At 41.0% G+C, this 14,029-nt stretch overlaps 1 protein-coding gene and 1 long non-coding RNA gene across 3 annotated transcripts in view; both read right to left on the bottom strand.

The window, feature by feature from the left end:
- Positions 1-580: 580 nt before the first annotated feature.
- Positions 581-6,841, bottom strand: mtpn (myotrophin). The gene is made up of 4 exons (XM_077500911.1): positions 6,464-6,841; positions 4,441-4,554; positions 4,284-4,367; positions 581-2,047 (listed from the first exon to the last, which is right to left on the bottom strand). Exons 1-4 carry the CDS (start codon positions 6,536-6,538, stop codon positions 1,958-1,960), a joined length of 363 nt encoding a protein of 120 aa, XP_077357037.1. The 5' UTR covers positions 6,539-6,841; the 3' UTR covers positions 581-1,957.
- A 3,590-nt stretch (positions 6,842-10,431) lies between these two features.
- Positions 10,432-14,029, bottom strand: part of LOC144003353 (uncharacterized) — an 80,226-nt gene continuing 76,628 nt past the window's right edge. For both annotated transcript variants that reach the window (XR_013278947.1, XR_013278948.1), the window contains exons 5-7: positions 12,040-12,203; positions 11,750-11,882; positions 10,432-11,343 (exon numbers count right to left, since the gene is read on the bottom strand). This is a non-coding gene — a long non-coding RNA (uncharacterized LOC144003353). The remainder of the gene's footprint in view (positions 11,344-11,749; positions 11,883-12,039; positions 12,204-14,029) is intronic.

Here is a 14,029-nt window from a genome sequence, read left to right as displayed (position 1 = left end):
CTATGAGCATTGATTTCTCCTTGTATCTCATGGAATAATGGCAATGCAAAAATATTGACAAGTGAAATGAGGATAAACTTGTGAATCCAGAATTTACACTGGGAGGGATTTTTGACACTATCTCACCCCTCCTGAAAGTATCACAATGTAAATAAAACTCATTTCTATGCATGTGCACGGGTTGCCGGAGACCCAAATGAGGACTGCTTGTCATCTGTGGAGTTCAATAGTTACAATCTGGCATTTGCACACTAATTACCGGTGCAGGAGCAGAGATGTCAGGCAGGAATTGTCCGCGGCTGGGGGGGCTGTACATCTCGAGAAAAGCAATCTGATGTCTAATTTAAAAGGGGATGACTCATTTCACATACCATCAGCATCCACCTGTACCAGACATCAAGATTTACACTGGTCAACACAAATTTTGGTGCCAAGAATGTTTCAACGGTTTTAGGTATTTTGATATCCCCAAAATGACATTGTTTTTCCTGTTAAAACCATTAAAACAATTTTCTGGGGGGCTGTCTGACCAACAGTGTTCGGCAGACAAAATAATAATAATAATAATAAAACATCTTGCTCAGATGACGTGAACTCTTCCATATAATTTTATTCTTGTTTTTACAGACTTTTTGTCACAACAAAGTCAGTGAGAGCATTTTTTTTTTTTTTTTTTTTAACATTGTAGCATGTATTTGTTTGAAAGCAACCGAGAGAGCGCGACGGCGTGATGACGTCCAAGCAGACTTGACATGCAGCCAAAGCAAATCCAAGGAGGGGGAAAGAAAAATGGCCAAAGTGAAAGGAGGGGGCGGAGGTCTCAATATTACTGAGGTGCACCTGCACCATCCACTTAACTAGCTGAGATGTAAAACCAACATTCTAAAAATGCCTCCTAGTTTAATTGTTTTGTGAGCATGCCCCACTCCCCAAAAAACAAACAAACAAAACAAAACAAAAAACAAACAAACTAACAAACAAAACAAAACATTCAAGTGTTCCTAGTTGTTAGCCAGCATGGTGTTTGGTCATTGGATACAGGAAATGCTACCTGATATGTAAGCAATACAAAAAAGGAACTTTATAGGAAGTGGGAGTAGTTGTATTAATATATATATTTAAAAAAAAAATAAAAAAATTTAAAAAACTTAGTCGACATTGGTACAGTGCAATTCTATGAAAGGCTCTTGGAGCCACACTGAAAAGAAGAAAAAGAGAGAATTAAGTCCTACTTTTGTTAACAATACGTTTAAAGAACATTTTAAGAAAGTCGTTTTTGAAAGGAAAAAAACCCATTTTCAGCCTATTTTTTTGTTGTTGTTGAGAATACAGTACTGGTTATTTTACCAAGAATGAAGGTGTATTTTTGTCAAGGGAGAAAAATTGTTTAACATTTATAAGTTGTATTTTTGACGTCAAATTACATTAACCCCAAAAAAGTATTTTTTTTCCTCGAGAATAGTCATATTAGAAGTTATTTTACATAAGCAAAAAATATATATAAAAAAAAATAGTTTTGCAACAAAAAAAAAAAAAAAAAAAAAAAGATTCTCTTTAAATTAGTACTACTTTTCCATCTAGAAATAGGGCGTCATTCTCGCCATTTTTATTCATTTTGTCCAGTGTGGCCCAAACATTCGTTTGTAAAAATCAGATGGAAAAACATAGTGCTAATAAGCTTTGTGTTTTATTGGAGTGACGAGCACGCACCCTCCACCGGTCCTCCTGGTTAATGGCGATTAACAACAACAAAACAAACAAACAAAATAAAAAGACAGCGGAAACCACATCCTGGAGAAATGGGAGAAGAAAAACCACTAGACAGGTAAGATGAGCACCCCGGAGCTAACAGACTGAAGCAGTGAGGAGAAGACCACCTAGGTCTGTGCCGTGTCCAGTCTAGTTGCGCTCGTGCCCCCACGACGCCTCCCTGCGGCGCCCCCCCCACCCTGTGCCTCTATCCCTCCAGCAGTGCCTTGATGGCGGCGTCGTTGACCACGTCCAAGGGTCTCTTGCCATCCGGACCCTCAATATCCTTGTCGGCGCCCTGCGGAGAACACGGATGAGGTGTGGAACTGGTCGAGTGGAAAAGTGGCATTTGTGAAAATATCAAGTGTATTTATTAAAACAATCCTACCTTTGTGTGAATAACACATTGTAGTACAATTCTAGACCCACATCAATAAAAATCTTGACGCATATGCATATCAATGCAACTAAAATTTTATTTTCACTTGAAGCTTGCCCTTGTTAACTCTTTTACTGCCACACATTATTAAAAAACAATCCCCAATGCCAGCGGATTTCGAGCATTTTAACTCATTTTTCGAAGCAAACATAATAATGTGTTCTTTTGCTACATATACAATATGGGTACCACATGAAAGATCGCATGCCATTCTTTCATTAGAAGAAAAAAAAAGTATGTTTCTACCTTATTCCGTTCTTTAGTAATCACCATTTGAAAATAGGTCATTTGAGTGACATTGAGTGAAAATTGAAAAGAAACGATACATTTTCTCCACAACAGTGACTTTGATACTAATATTTTTTGTTTAGTGACGGTCCGTCAAATTAGGTTTAATGTTACAAAGGCTTTGATGATTCACGTCAGCCTTGAAAATATTCTATTTCATCAGATTGCGTCATGTTTCATTGTAATTCACAGCTCTAGTTAGGGCCCGAGCAGCTACCGCTGCCATCTGCTGGCCATAGTTAGTGGGTGTTTTTGATTTCACAACTCATTGAGCCGGCTGCGCTGCACTTGGACGATGCACTGACCACTGATATATTCACACACACACACACACACGCACACACACACACACACACACACACACACACACACACACACAAAAAAAAGTTGACGTCACTTAACGTTTATGGTGGCATACATCGTGATTTTATTAAACGTTCTTAAAGGTTTTTGGCGGTCAAAGAGTTAAGCTCAGACATTCTGGAAAATCCAGTTTGCCTTATCAAAAAGATGCACGTTTGTGTATGTAAGAGAAAATCTATACAATACCCCACGCATCAACAGTCTATTATTGCTTTCTTGACAAAGTGTGTGCGCGTGTGTGGTCAGCACTCCCATGCAAACACCTTATGACTGGGTCACATATTGGGGTTAAATTGCCTTCTGAAACGGGTGGCTGTGAGGCAACAACAGCACAGTTAGCACTAAAAAGGGGCAGCGGTGGGGACATTAGCACATGGGTCAGCTCCCATGGTGCACCTGAGAACACACAAAGGCCTCGTTTGCCGACCAGAGCTGTTGTGAATGAGCGACGCCAGTCAGCAGACTCTTTATAAAGTCCAACATGGCCACGGCACAGAAAAAGACTACAAATGACAATAAATGGCAAATAAACAGGCATTCTCATTTGAAATTGGTCGCTATCCAAAACAGCAGCATCTATCGAGACATGTAAATTGTCTCACACTTCATATCATACCTTCTACAATACTGCCAGTGTATTTTTTTTGTGTTAAAACTATTTGTAACCCGCCTTTTACCCAGCCGTCGCGTATCGTTTGGCCAAGATAAACAATTCGCGGTGGTCATTTTACCGTGACCGATAACCCGTCACCTAGTTGATGTGACTTTGTGATGCTAACCGGGCGCTAAGTCTACAAGCAATCACGGCATTTTCTTGCTCCCCTGATTGACCAATCAGAGACATTCACTGGTTACAGCAAAATAACCACTGCCTAAACAATCGCAGAGGAAAAACATTTTTTCAACAATATACTTGCCTACGATGTACAGAGCCTGACACCACAAACTGGTTGCTATCGTACCATTGTTGAATTTTTTTCCCCCTCTACAACACAAGGATCAACCACACAAGAGAAAATAATGGACTTTCTTGACTCATGCAATTTGCCACTGACTTCTGAAGGTTTGTGTTTTCGTTATATTTGCTAAGTAAATGTGCTTGAAGCAGTTATGTTACAAGAAGACCTCACAGGATAAACACTACCTGGCCAGTTTTTATTTCCATTTCATTCCATTACGGCTGCTAAATTTGCATTTTGTTTACATTCAATTGTGAAAAAAAGTGGCTTAAATATTGCACTGCAATAACAGTGCTATTATTATAAAACACCAATCACTAATCTATTGTTCAGCGTCACCGCAAATTTCTTTGAAATAATGTGGGTTTTTTTAGGCTATATCACCCACGCCTATTTGACAGTAAAACAAAAACATGATCAGTGTATAAGTGAATTGCTTCATACAAGGAGGTGTCCCTAACTTAATGTGTGAAATGTCAACCAACCTTTTCTAGCAGGACCTTGACACAGGCACAGTGGCCTTCGAAGCAGGCGATTAACAGTGGAGTCAAGCCATGTTTGTCAGAGGCCTGCGAAGAGGATGCAGTGAAGACAAAAACTATACATAATATTGGAACTGTATAGAGACAAAACTGTGGTTACGTTGACATCTGCTCCCTTGGAGATGAGGTACTCCACCACAGGTGTATGGCCAAAGTCGCAGGCAATGTGAAGGGGATTCCTGCCGACGTTCAGGGTCCGGTTGACGTTTTTTTCCTGCCATGCAGAAGAGAGAAACACGCAATTGATGACATCACTTTCTGTGCGCGGACGCAGGTGAAGAATGCAAAGCCTCAAAGCACCAAATTGGATGCATGTGTCCAGTATAGAGCTGGTTACTGCTGAATGTCAAATGCTAACACCTGACCTGGTGAGGGAGGGAGTCATTTTGTATACCTGGGTGGACCACCACTCGCACTCATCTAGTACATATTATTCACTCCAGTGGTTGCCAGGGTTTCCAAATATGCAATCTCTTCTTTCCATCTATGCCAGTGACATAGAGACAGACTGCATAATTAAATGCTCATCCACTAGATAGGCTGTGTTGGTCAGAGCCAGATTTCAGAGTACATATAAGCATTTTTGTCTCTGTGTGCCCTGCGATTTGCTGGCAACCAGCCCTGGGTGTCCCCGGCCTACTGCCCAGAGCCAGCTGAGATAGGCGCCAGCACCCCCCGCGACCCTTGTTAGGAATAAGCGGTCAAGAAAATGGATGGATGGATTTCAAGTAAACACCACCATCAAAGTAAATTTAAATTGTTATATTCTCTTATCGTTGACTTCCTTTTTCAATTCCTGCAACAGCCCATTTAGACAGCACACGAACAGGTCATCAACAAACAATCCGTCTTGGGAGTCTTAACAGTTTCCGGCACATCAGTTGTGCAACCGTTTAACGCAACAATTTACTTCCTGTAACGTGTGAAGTTTGAAAATGCTGCCTTTGGTGCTTGTCCAGTGTAAACATTCTCTAACCTTCTTGAAACTAAAATACAATTTTAAGCACCTGCAATGCTAAATTGTGCTGATTAGCATGAAAACATGCTCATGCTACACACCTTGCCTAACAGGCAATTCCATCCCAATCCATTAACCAACCACTTAGGCAGCTTTTATTTATACTGGCTGCCATTACATTGCAAAATTTAACTTTTCAATGTACATTTTAGGACTATGGACTCCAGGCACAAATAGTTGTGACGTGTTTCCGGGAAAATCTCTGAGTGCACCGCCTTTTCCAGTTGTGGCAATCGCTATTTGTTTTCCTTCAGAGAAACTAGACCAGTTGTCAGCGTTTTGGAGCATATTATCATTGTTTCTTATGAGTGCGGTTGCGAGCATTTGTCAAGGCATCGACGAAGAGGAGAGAGGAAAGTACATTGAAACATTTTTAGCATTCTACTAATTATCCCATCAATTAATTGGATTAAAAAAAATTACACAATTAAACGTGCAAATATCTGTGACTTTGAATTTGTGTGGCTTTAAAAAGTCGGGCATCGTCTAGTGAGTGTTACTGTTTTTATTTATTTTTTTCCTCCAAGAAGTGCAACGTTGGACAAAACTGGCAGCCACTGTCAAGTGTATTGTGTTAGGGTTCACTTGCGCAATAAGTTAATTATCATGCTTGTTGATTGACGTCTTGTCTCACCTCCTTGCTTTCAAAAGAAACATAAGGTTGTGATAGGAGCATGCATTTCATATACTGTGTATACATATATGGCATATACCATTATTCGTAGTAGAGTTCATGTCCATACAGAATTGAACGACAAAGGCTCTATGGCTGGAACATGACGACAGGTCCGTTCCTGTCAGCGACATCGCCCAAAACACGTCAGGACGCTAACGCTAAGCAACCTGTCAAAAACACTTATATTTAAATCTTTTCAGTTAAATCATACTTTGAAGTGACTGTTATAAATAACATTAAAGAAACAAGTGCCAGATCCATCTCCCAAAACAGGAGTGACTCACGAAATCAACTTAGTGACGTTAGCCAAGCGTGGCTAACGTTAGCATGCTAAAGCACTTTCTACACGGCGGCCACTTGTCGGAGGCGCATTAAACTCGCTTGAGTGACCAGACCGGCATCGGATTGTTCCCCTCTCTTGTCTCTTACCGACAGATTGGATTTGATCTCTTCCATGTCGCCGGTTTTCAGCGCCCAAATCATATCACCGTCCTTGTCCCCCATTTTGTGTGTGTGCTTCTGAAAAGTGGTGTTCCAAAAAAAAAAGAAAAAAAAAAAAAAGTTAGCTTAGTCGCTAGCGGAGAAGAAAGTCTTCCTGTCGTCGCGGAAAGAGGTTCAAAGAAACCCACACGAATGAAAAGAATACAGGAGCCCAAAATGCAAGGGATGGGCTTTCGTTTGAACCTGACGGTGACAAAAATACGGAAGGAAGCTGACAAAAATTGGAAATAAATCAAGGTGGGGACTCTGGGGAGAAAAAAAAGGCAACTTAGCAAATAGAGATCCGCCTTTCTAGCACGAATAGTATTTCCGGTGTCATCACCCGGAAGTTAATGCTGCATAGTTGACGCGTGAAAATAGTTTTTTTTCCCCTTTTCTTTATTATTGTAATTATTACTACTATAACATAAAGTAATGGTAATGTTAACTTAATAAAATTAAACCGACGTTTTAATGTTGGCAAAACCACCAATACTAATATAAAAGAGAATACGATTTTATTTGTTACAGCACAACCATGTATTACTGTAAAGATATCAATATTAATAAAATAAAATGCGTTTCTATTTTTGTCGGAAATCGGCAAAACGGTGTGAGCTATACTACTAAATTTGTATCAAATAAGAAAATTATACTTTTGCTGTAGAATCTGTTTAGAATCATAACGCTTATGCTACTATTGCTCATTATGATTACATTGTTGCATTATATATAGCAAAAGCAATAATTAATAATATAAAAGAAAATAATACATTTTTAATATTAGCTATAGCACAAGGGTTTGCTATCATTACACTTTCCAACTACAACGTCTTTCATGATGACTAATATTTAATTACTATTACAGTATTAGATTATGTAACAGCAATATGAAACAAAATGAGTTAAAATTTTTGTACAAGTGTACTACTATACCCCTAAGTCATCACCTTATCGTGGTTGTCTGGGGTTTTATGCCCCTGTCAGGGTCACCCATGGAAAACAGATCCTGATATGGGCTGTTCGGTCCCTGTACGACCAGTTATGTTTTTTGTAGGCATTATGACGCCATCTACAAGACTGCGCTTCAAAATCACAAACATATCGCTAAATTAATAATTTCCGGCCTCTTCATTGCTGCTTGTAAGCTGACTGTACAATGATTTCTATATGCTGTATAATGCGTTACATATTTGCAGTAACAAAAACACCAAATGAAACAGCTTTACGTAAGTGTTCACTATGGGGTATATGCCACGGAGGAGGCGGGACTTCCGACTTCCGTGTGTCACACACTTGCACTATTTCTGGTTGTGTTTGTGACGTGCTTGCGCTTCCGCCTGTCTGCCCCTTGGTTGCATGTTCCCGTCGATGCGAGTGTGTAGTGTGTCTGTCTCAGTTCTCCAAAGCATTGCAGAGAGCTGAGATGCCCCGCGAGCTCGCGCCAATCGGTGGGAGCGCGCGTTTGGGCGACGCAGGGGCAGGGGTGCGAGTGTTGGGACGCAGCCACTGCAGCAGTGGCCGGAAACGGCGTGGGGGTGTGACTTACAGAAGTCGGAAGGCTGTGGCATCTACCCCATTAGGAGCACTGAGTCTTAATGCAACTCACCTGAGACAGATTTTATTAACTTACTGTGAAAATATATGCAGATACAGGTATACCAATTAATAATACAATAGGAAAAGCATGTACAGCACCTTTTAAGTGTCCATCATCCATCATCCAGCCACGTGAGACATTCAGGGATATATTTTTCGATCAAAATCTTTGGAATATTGATCCAAGCGGACAGGCAAGGGTGGAGGAAACACTATGACTACCTTGATCTAGTGAAGTCAATAAGAGGGTGAAGGAAAGTCAAACGTCTAGCGATAGCATCGCACACCTTCATTTCCTGTACGCTAACCCTGTTTCCTGGCCGAAGGCTAGTGGTCCCTGCTATGACGTATGACCAATGTTATGGTGTTATCATGACACAGGATCAGGTGCCCTCCTTGGGGGGAAAAAGGACTCTATCCATAACGTCATGAGAAGGACTATAAAAAAAAGGAAGATTTTCAAATTCAAGTGCTTATGTAGCCTCGCTCTCGAAAGATGCTTTTAGTTAACATGCAGTCTAAATTGATGGCGTGATTGTGATAAGATCTCAAGAGTGTGATTAGATCATTAATCCTACATTTGCTTTCATAATATTGACAGTGTAGGCGTGTACTTTTTTCCTAACTAGCGCCAAGTGTTCGTGGTTCACCAAATCCAGGAGATTGCGCTAATTACGTTCTGCGACTGGATCCCAAAAGCGCAGACACAAATAAGATTTCAAGTCTTTATTCGCATAACATCGAGCGGCGTAGAACAAACTTGACTAGACGAGAAACAACGAGAATGCAGTGAGAATCACGAGACACCAAGCCCCCTTGGGCTGTGGAGATGCACAGAGGAACAGAGGTAATAATCCAACAAACACACAATTCTCGATTTGGCTTAAATAGACAGTGAATTGATCGGATCGGCTGTGGCTTGACATGTGGGTAACAGGACTGACATGGAATTATCTGATTGGCTGTTGACCAAGTAAAGAGATTAAAGAGTTTTGACATCGCATAGCGTTTTTCCAGTTGAAACCAGATGATGGTTACATCAGTTCAAAACAGACACTTAACCTCACGGTCATGACCCAAACACAACCCTGGCATGACCCAGTCATGACAGCGCTGTGGTTGAAAATAAGCATTACATGTATAATTGCTCGTGTCCTTTTGATTTCAGCCTAGCAACAAGTGACAGAGCTAATGTGTTAGAACTCAGATGTGCCATATAAATTCTGCCTAGCAACAAGTGACAGAGAAAGCTGCAAATGTTTTTTACGTTTTGGGTGTGTCCCACAAATTCTGCCTCGCAACAGGTGACGACACAAATGTGTTTGTAAGGCTCGGTGTGGTGTTGAATGTGGTGAATTTTGCCACGCAACAAATGACAAATGTGTTATAAGGTGTGACACATATATTCCACCAAGTAACAAGTACCCAAATAATTCCTTTGTACCCCATCAATACTTCGTATACAAGCGGCTGTGCCCAACACGCTCCTCCTCGTGACAAATTACGACGTAAATGTGTCGCAAAGATTGGGTCTACCATCAGTCTCAGTTGTGTGGCTTGTGCCCCACGAAATCTGCTTAGCAACAAGTGACAGCACAAAATTGCTCAGTAAAAATTAATTCAGAGATGTTGGTAGCAAACTCTTTCCAAGCATTACAGTAGGATTTCTTGTCTGTGTGGTTGAGTTCATTTCAGTTAGAAGTTAAATGTTGAAAAGTGGCAAGACAACATAGCTGTTAGAGACGGAAAAAGCCGCCCCGCAGGTAATTTAATTCATGTATTCACGGCAGTGGCAAAGTTTCTGCCTGAGCAAAGTCCTAAAGTGATTCTTCCCGTCGGTGCAACGGCACGCCGCCTCCATTTTTCAATCCATTAGCGGTGCTCAGGCAGGCGGCAGACAGCGGCGGCCGCGCGACAGTACGCAACGCTGGTCACCGTAATACACTACGTCGTTTCTACACAAGCTCCAGGGGGCAAGGGAGGGTGGGGGGTGGGCTTACATCCCACCAACCGCGTCCGCCATTTTTATTCAATTACTAGCTCCCCGTGGCCTTTCAGCGCCGCCATAACTGATGCTCTAACGTCGCAATTATACAATTTAGTCGACTAATTCCACATGCATGACTTATTTCGGGATTCAATCAGTCTGTATGCAATAACAATATCAAGTCGTAATGCAGTGAAAGTGTTGAGTCGGTAATGCAATTCATATTGAATTACTGTGCTTGGTAATGGGAAGCAAAAATGGGGTGCCAGAGTAGTAACAAAAAACAAAAAAAACAAACAACAACAATATTTTGATTTTATTAGCTGTCCAAACCATCTCATTACAATTCATTACACTGAATTGTACTCTCATTTTACACTCAGAAATCCTTTTAGGACATATTTATTTGCATTTAATCCACCACTCGTCTGTACACAATAAAACAAAGTAACAATGTAGAGCTTTGGAAAAGGGCGTGAGCAGGAAATAAGCCATAAACCCATAATTATAATTAGGCTGCCTTCCTACTAAATCAACATTTTTTTTTGGTGTAATATAGGACCTCTCATTTTAAATCAATTTTATGTACCTGTAGTCTTAAATGATATACTTCAGTTCAGTAATTACACACAGATAAGTGCTTATTTGGATGTCTTATATAAACATGATATGTCCCTTGACTTTTATGAAGCTTTTAAATCACTAAATTGAGTTTTTAACAAACGCTGGAATTGTATCACTTTTATTGACCCGGGCGCTTTCAATTTATTCCCACACTAAGCACTTAGAAGAGAAGCTCGCATCTTTCATTTCCAGCTGGTCATTCTGAGTGTGTTGTGGTGGAGAGGATGCGCATCATCTGGGAATTCAATGTTTAAAATGTGGCCACTTTCGGGCTGAAAGAGAAGTAACAATGTATACTGTATGTGTACATAAAAAAATGAAAGTGCACGAGGGCGCAAGAGGAAACAAGTTATGAATAATTTTCCACTCAGTAGAGCTTTACGAGACCCGGTGCCATCCAGTAAAATGTCTCAAATCTCTACTGATGCCTGCAATGCAGAGGTAAAGGTGTATTACTCCAAATACAAAGTACATTGCAAGTTGAGATGAGATAAAGGGGTCGTTGAGGAACTCAAGTGCAAATGTCTCATTTGCAGCTGGGTTTCAATAGCAGGGCGCCCTCTAGAGGCCAGGCCATAAACACGGTCTCTAGGACAGGAAGTAACATTTTCTCTTTTTGCTGAAACACAGAAATGTAATTATGTAAGGCATTGCAAATTAAACTTGTAAACACTGTCTTTCCACAGAAACGGCCCGCTGTTTACAAAACAAACACAAAATGACAAAATACAGGCTGGGGGTGTGGGGGGTTAGGAAAAAATCACCCCCACATGTAATGAAAAGCCCATATTTATAAATTCAGAAGTTTTTTTTGTTTAAATCCTGTATTTAAAAAGTGCATTTTCCTGAGTGAAACCAGCAGACAGCCCCTTTGAGCTATGTAAAAAAAAATAATAAAAAAATAAATAAAAAAATAAATAAGTGCAGGGTCAGCATGGTCACCTTACAAGCTAAAAAAACAGAGATAATAATAATAATAATAATAATAATAATAATAATAATAAAACAGCAGGCTCACAGTTCACCTGTATCACCCGCCATGACCACCCATATGGAGACCTCTCATCCATCATTTGGACATCCACTCCCTCCCCTGACCAGGCTTGATGCTGGGATGTTTGGGGGGGGGGGTTCCGTGCGCCCCGCCCGTGTGAAGACCTGATAGGATGTGACAAGTTTATTAGGCACAAATCGGGCAGGCACGGTCACCCCTTCGCGGCGCTCCGGTGCTTTTTCCTGTCACGGGTGGCGAGACCCTCTCCCCTCGCGCTGGCTTTTCATCTATCTTTGTTTATTCAAAGCCTCTGGGCCTTACCGTGATATTATCGGCTCCAGGGAGGAGACATCTTGGTGGATTCACAAGCAGGCAGGCACTAGTCCTTTTCTTTGAGGCTTTGGATGTTGTCCCACAAAACAAGCTGAGTTGAAAACCCATTGGAAAAGTGCAGTTGGATTGACGGATTGCTCCATTAAAAAGCCCTAAAAAGCAACAACAGTGGTGTTCTGTGACTGTGAGGAGAAGAAGCTCAATGACCACCTGGAAGCCGATCAATCGTCGCGAGGGAGGTTTATCTGCAACATCTCCGCAATTTGCTGCCGTTCGATTAAAGACCCGGCAGATAAAAGCCACCAAATTTAGCGTTTTGTTTTCTGCCTCACAGGTGAATATCAAGTGGCTATTTTAGCAATGAGCTAAATAAGGCTGCCAGTAGGCACTAATAAGGAGCAATCATTTTTAAATTCCCCCCCCCAAAAAAGTTTCCTGCAGCCAAAAGTGAGGGAGTAGTCTACCCATGTGATTTTCGGTGATGAATGGCTGCCTTTTTGGAGGGGTGATAGCGATTAATTTGATGATTACAGACTTTTGTTTTCAATTCACCAATAGTTTCCTTCTAAGGTGACCTCCAGTGCTTCGCTCCCAAACCAACAGCAGCGATAACAAAGCAGATGCATGCATTGGAAGCAGCCCCCGGGGGAACCCCCAGATTGGTAGAGTCCGAGTGAACAGGCTTTTTTCACATGGCGCCGCTTTCATCTTTGTTGAGATAAGCCAACGTCATCAGATAAGCACTTCATTAAGTCGAGGTGGGCTGATGATGCGACAACATGTTGTTGGGGAAGATGACTATCACGCTGTGCGATGTTCTTGAGCTTAACGAGAGGTATAAATTGAGTGTGTGTGTGCCCGTGTGTCTATTGGCAAGATCCAAGTGTCAGGTTTCCTTGGCTGTATGACTAACAAACTGGTTCGGACAGTGTAAACAGCCCAAACCAGTTTGGATTCCAATCTTTTCCAGACTATACAATTACAATAGTAATTCAGGAAAAATAAGACCCTGACATTTTGTCTTTTTTTTTTTAAAGACTTTTCCATGGCAGTACAAACAGTTTCAATCTTTTCAGCTGTACTGCTACTGTATCAGTGTAGTAAAAACAGAATTGGCTTGAAGTATAATGTGACTATTTTGGCAGTGTGAACAGCCCAAACCACTTTGGATTTCAATCTTTTCCAGATTCAGGTATGACATTTTTGTGACTTTTCTTTAGCAATGTAAACAGGCCAAATAATTTTGGATTCCAATCATTTCAGACTACCGCTACAGTACCAATGTAGTTAAGAACAAAGTTGATTTGAGGTTCATTGACTCTTCCTTGACAGTGCGGACAGGCTAAACCACTTTAGATTCTAATCTTATTGAGATAATACTACGACACTATACACACGACACTACAAACAGACGCAGGTCTCAAGTTTTTGGGGGCTTTTTTATTTATTTAAATTTTGCAGTGTAAACTGGGCTAAATCAATTTGGATTCCATCCTTTTGCAGACTATACCACTCTTTTATCAAACGTTTTAAAAATATCTTGTTTGAAGTTGTTGGGCTTTTCTTAGGAAGTGCAAAACACACAAATCACTTTGGATTCCAAACTATTCCTGACTGCACCACAATGGTCTCCGATATTGTTTTTTTGTGGCTTTTCCTTGGCAGTGTGAACAGCCCCAAACCCCTTTCGATTCTGATATTTTCCAGATTCTTACACTATTTTCCATGGCAGTGTATACTGCCCAAACCACATTTGGCAACTTCCACATGAGGTACGGAATGGAATACCGGTAGGATATTTCGTAGTGTCTGAACCATCAAATGGTAGACAGGAAATTTGTTCAAGTACAACGAGGTGTAAATGCACGTAGCTCATCGTGCGCACACGCAGACTGTCCCTGTTCCAGGATTTCCACAAGCTAGCCCGAGGACTGCAGCGTGCATACGTGGCGTTGCTTTTGTTCCATGGCATGACAGT

This window comes from Festucalex cinctus, chromosome 16, assembly GCF_051991245.1.
Source record: "Festucalex cinctus isolate MCC-2025b chromosome 16, RoL_Fcin_1.0, whole genome shotgun sequence".
Lineage (NCBI taxonomy): Eukaryota > Metazoa > Chordata > Actinopteri > Syngnathiformes > Syngnathidae > Festucalex > Festucalex cinctus.
This window is presented reverse-complemented; position numbering and strand designations above follow the sequence as displayed.

Excerpts from the sequence above, each read along its gene's own strand:
- mtpn (XM_077500911.1), bottom strand. The coding sequence starts at position 6,538 with ATGGGGGACAAGGACGGTGATATGATTTGGGCGCTGAAAACCGGCGAC. Across the intron at positions 4,368-4,440 it reads CCAAGGGAGCAGATGTCAAC|GCCTCTGACAAACATGGCTT; the intron begins GTAACCACAGTT and ends TCCTCTTCGCAG. Across the intron at positions 2,048-4,283 it reads TCAAGGTCCTGCTAGAAAAG|GGCGCCGACAAGGATATTGA; the intron begins GTTGGTTGACAT and ends TGTTCTCCGCAG.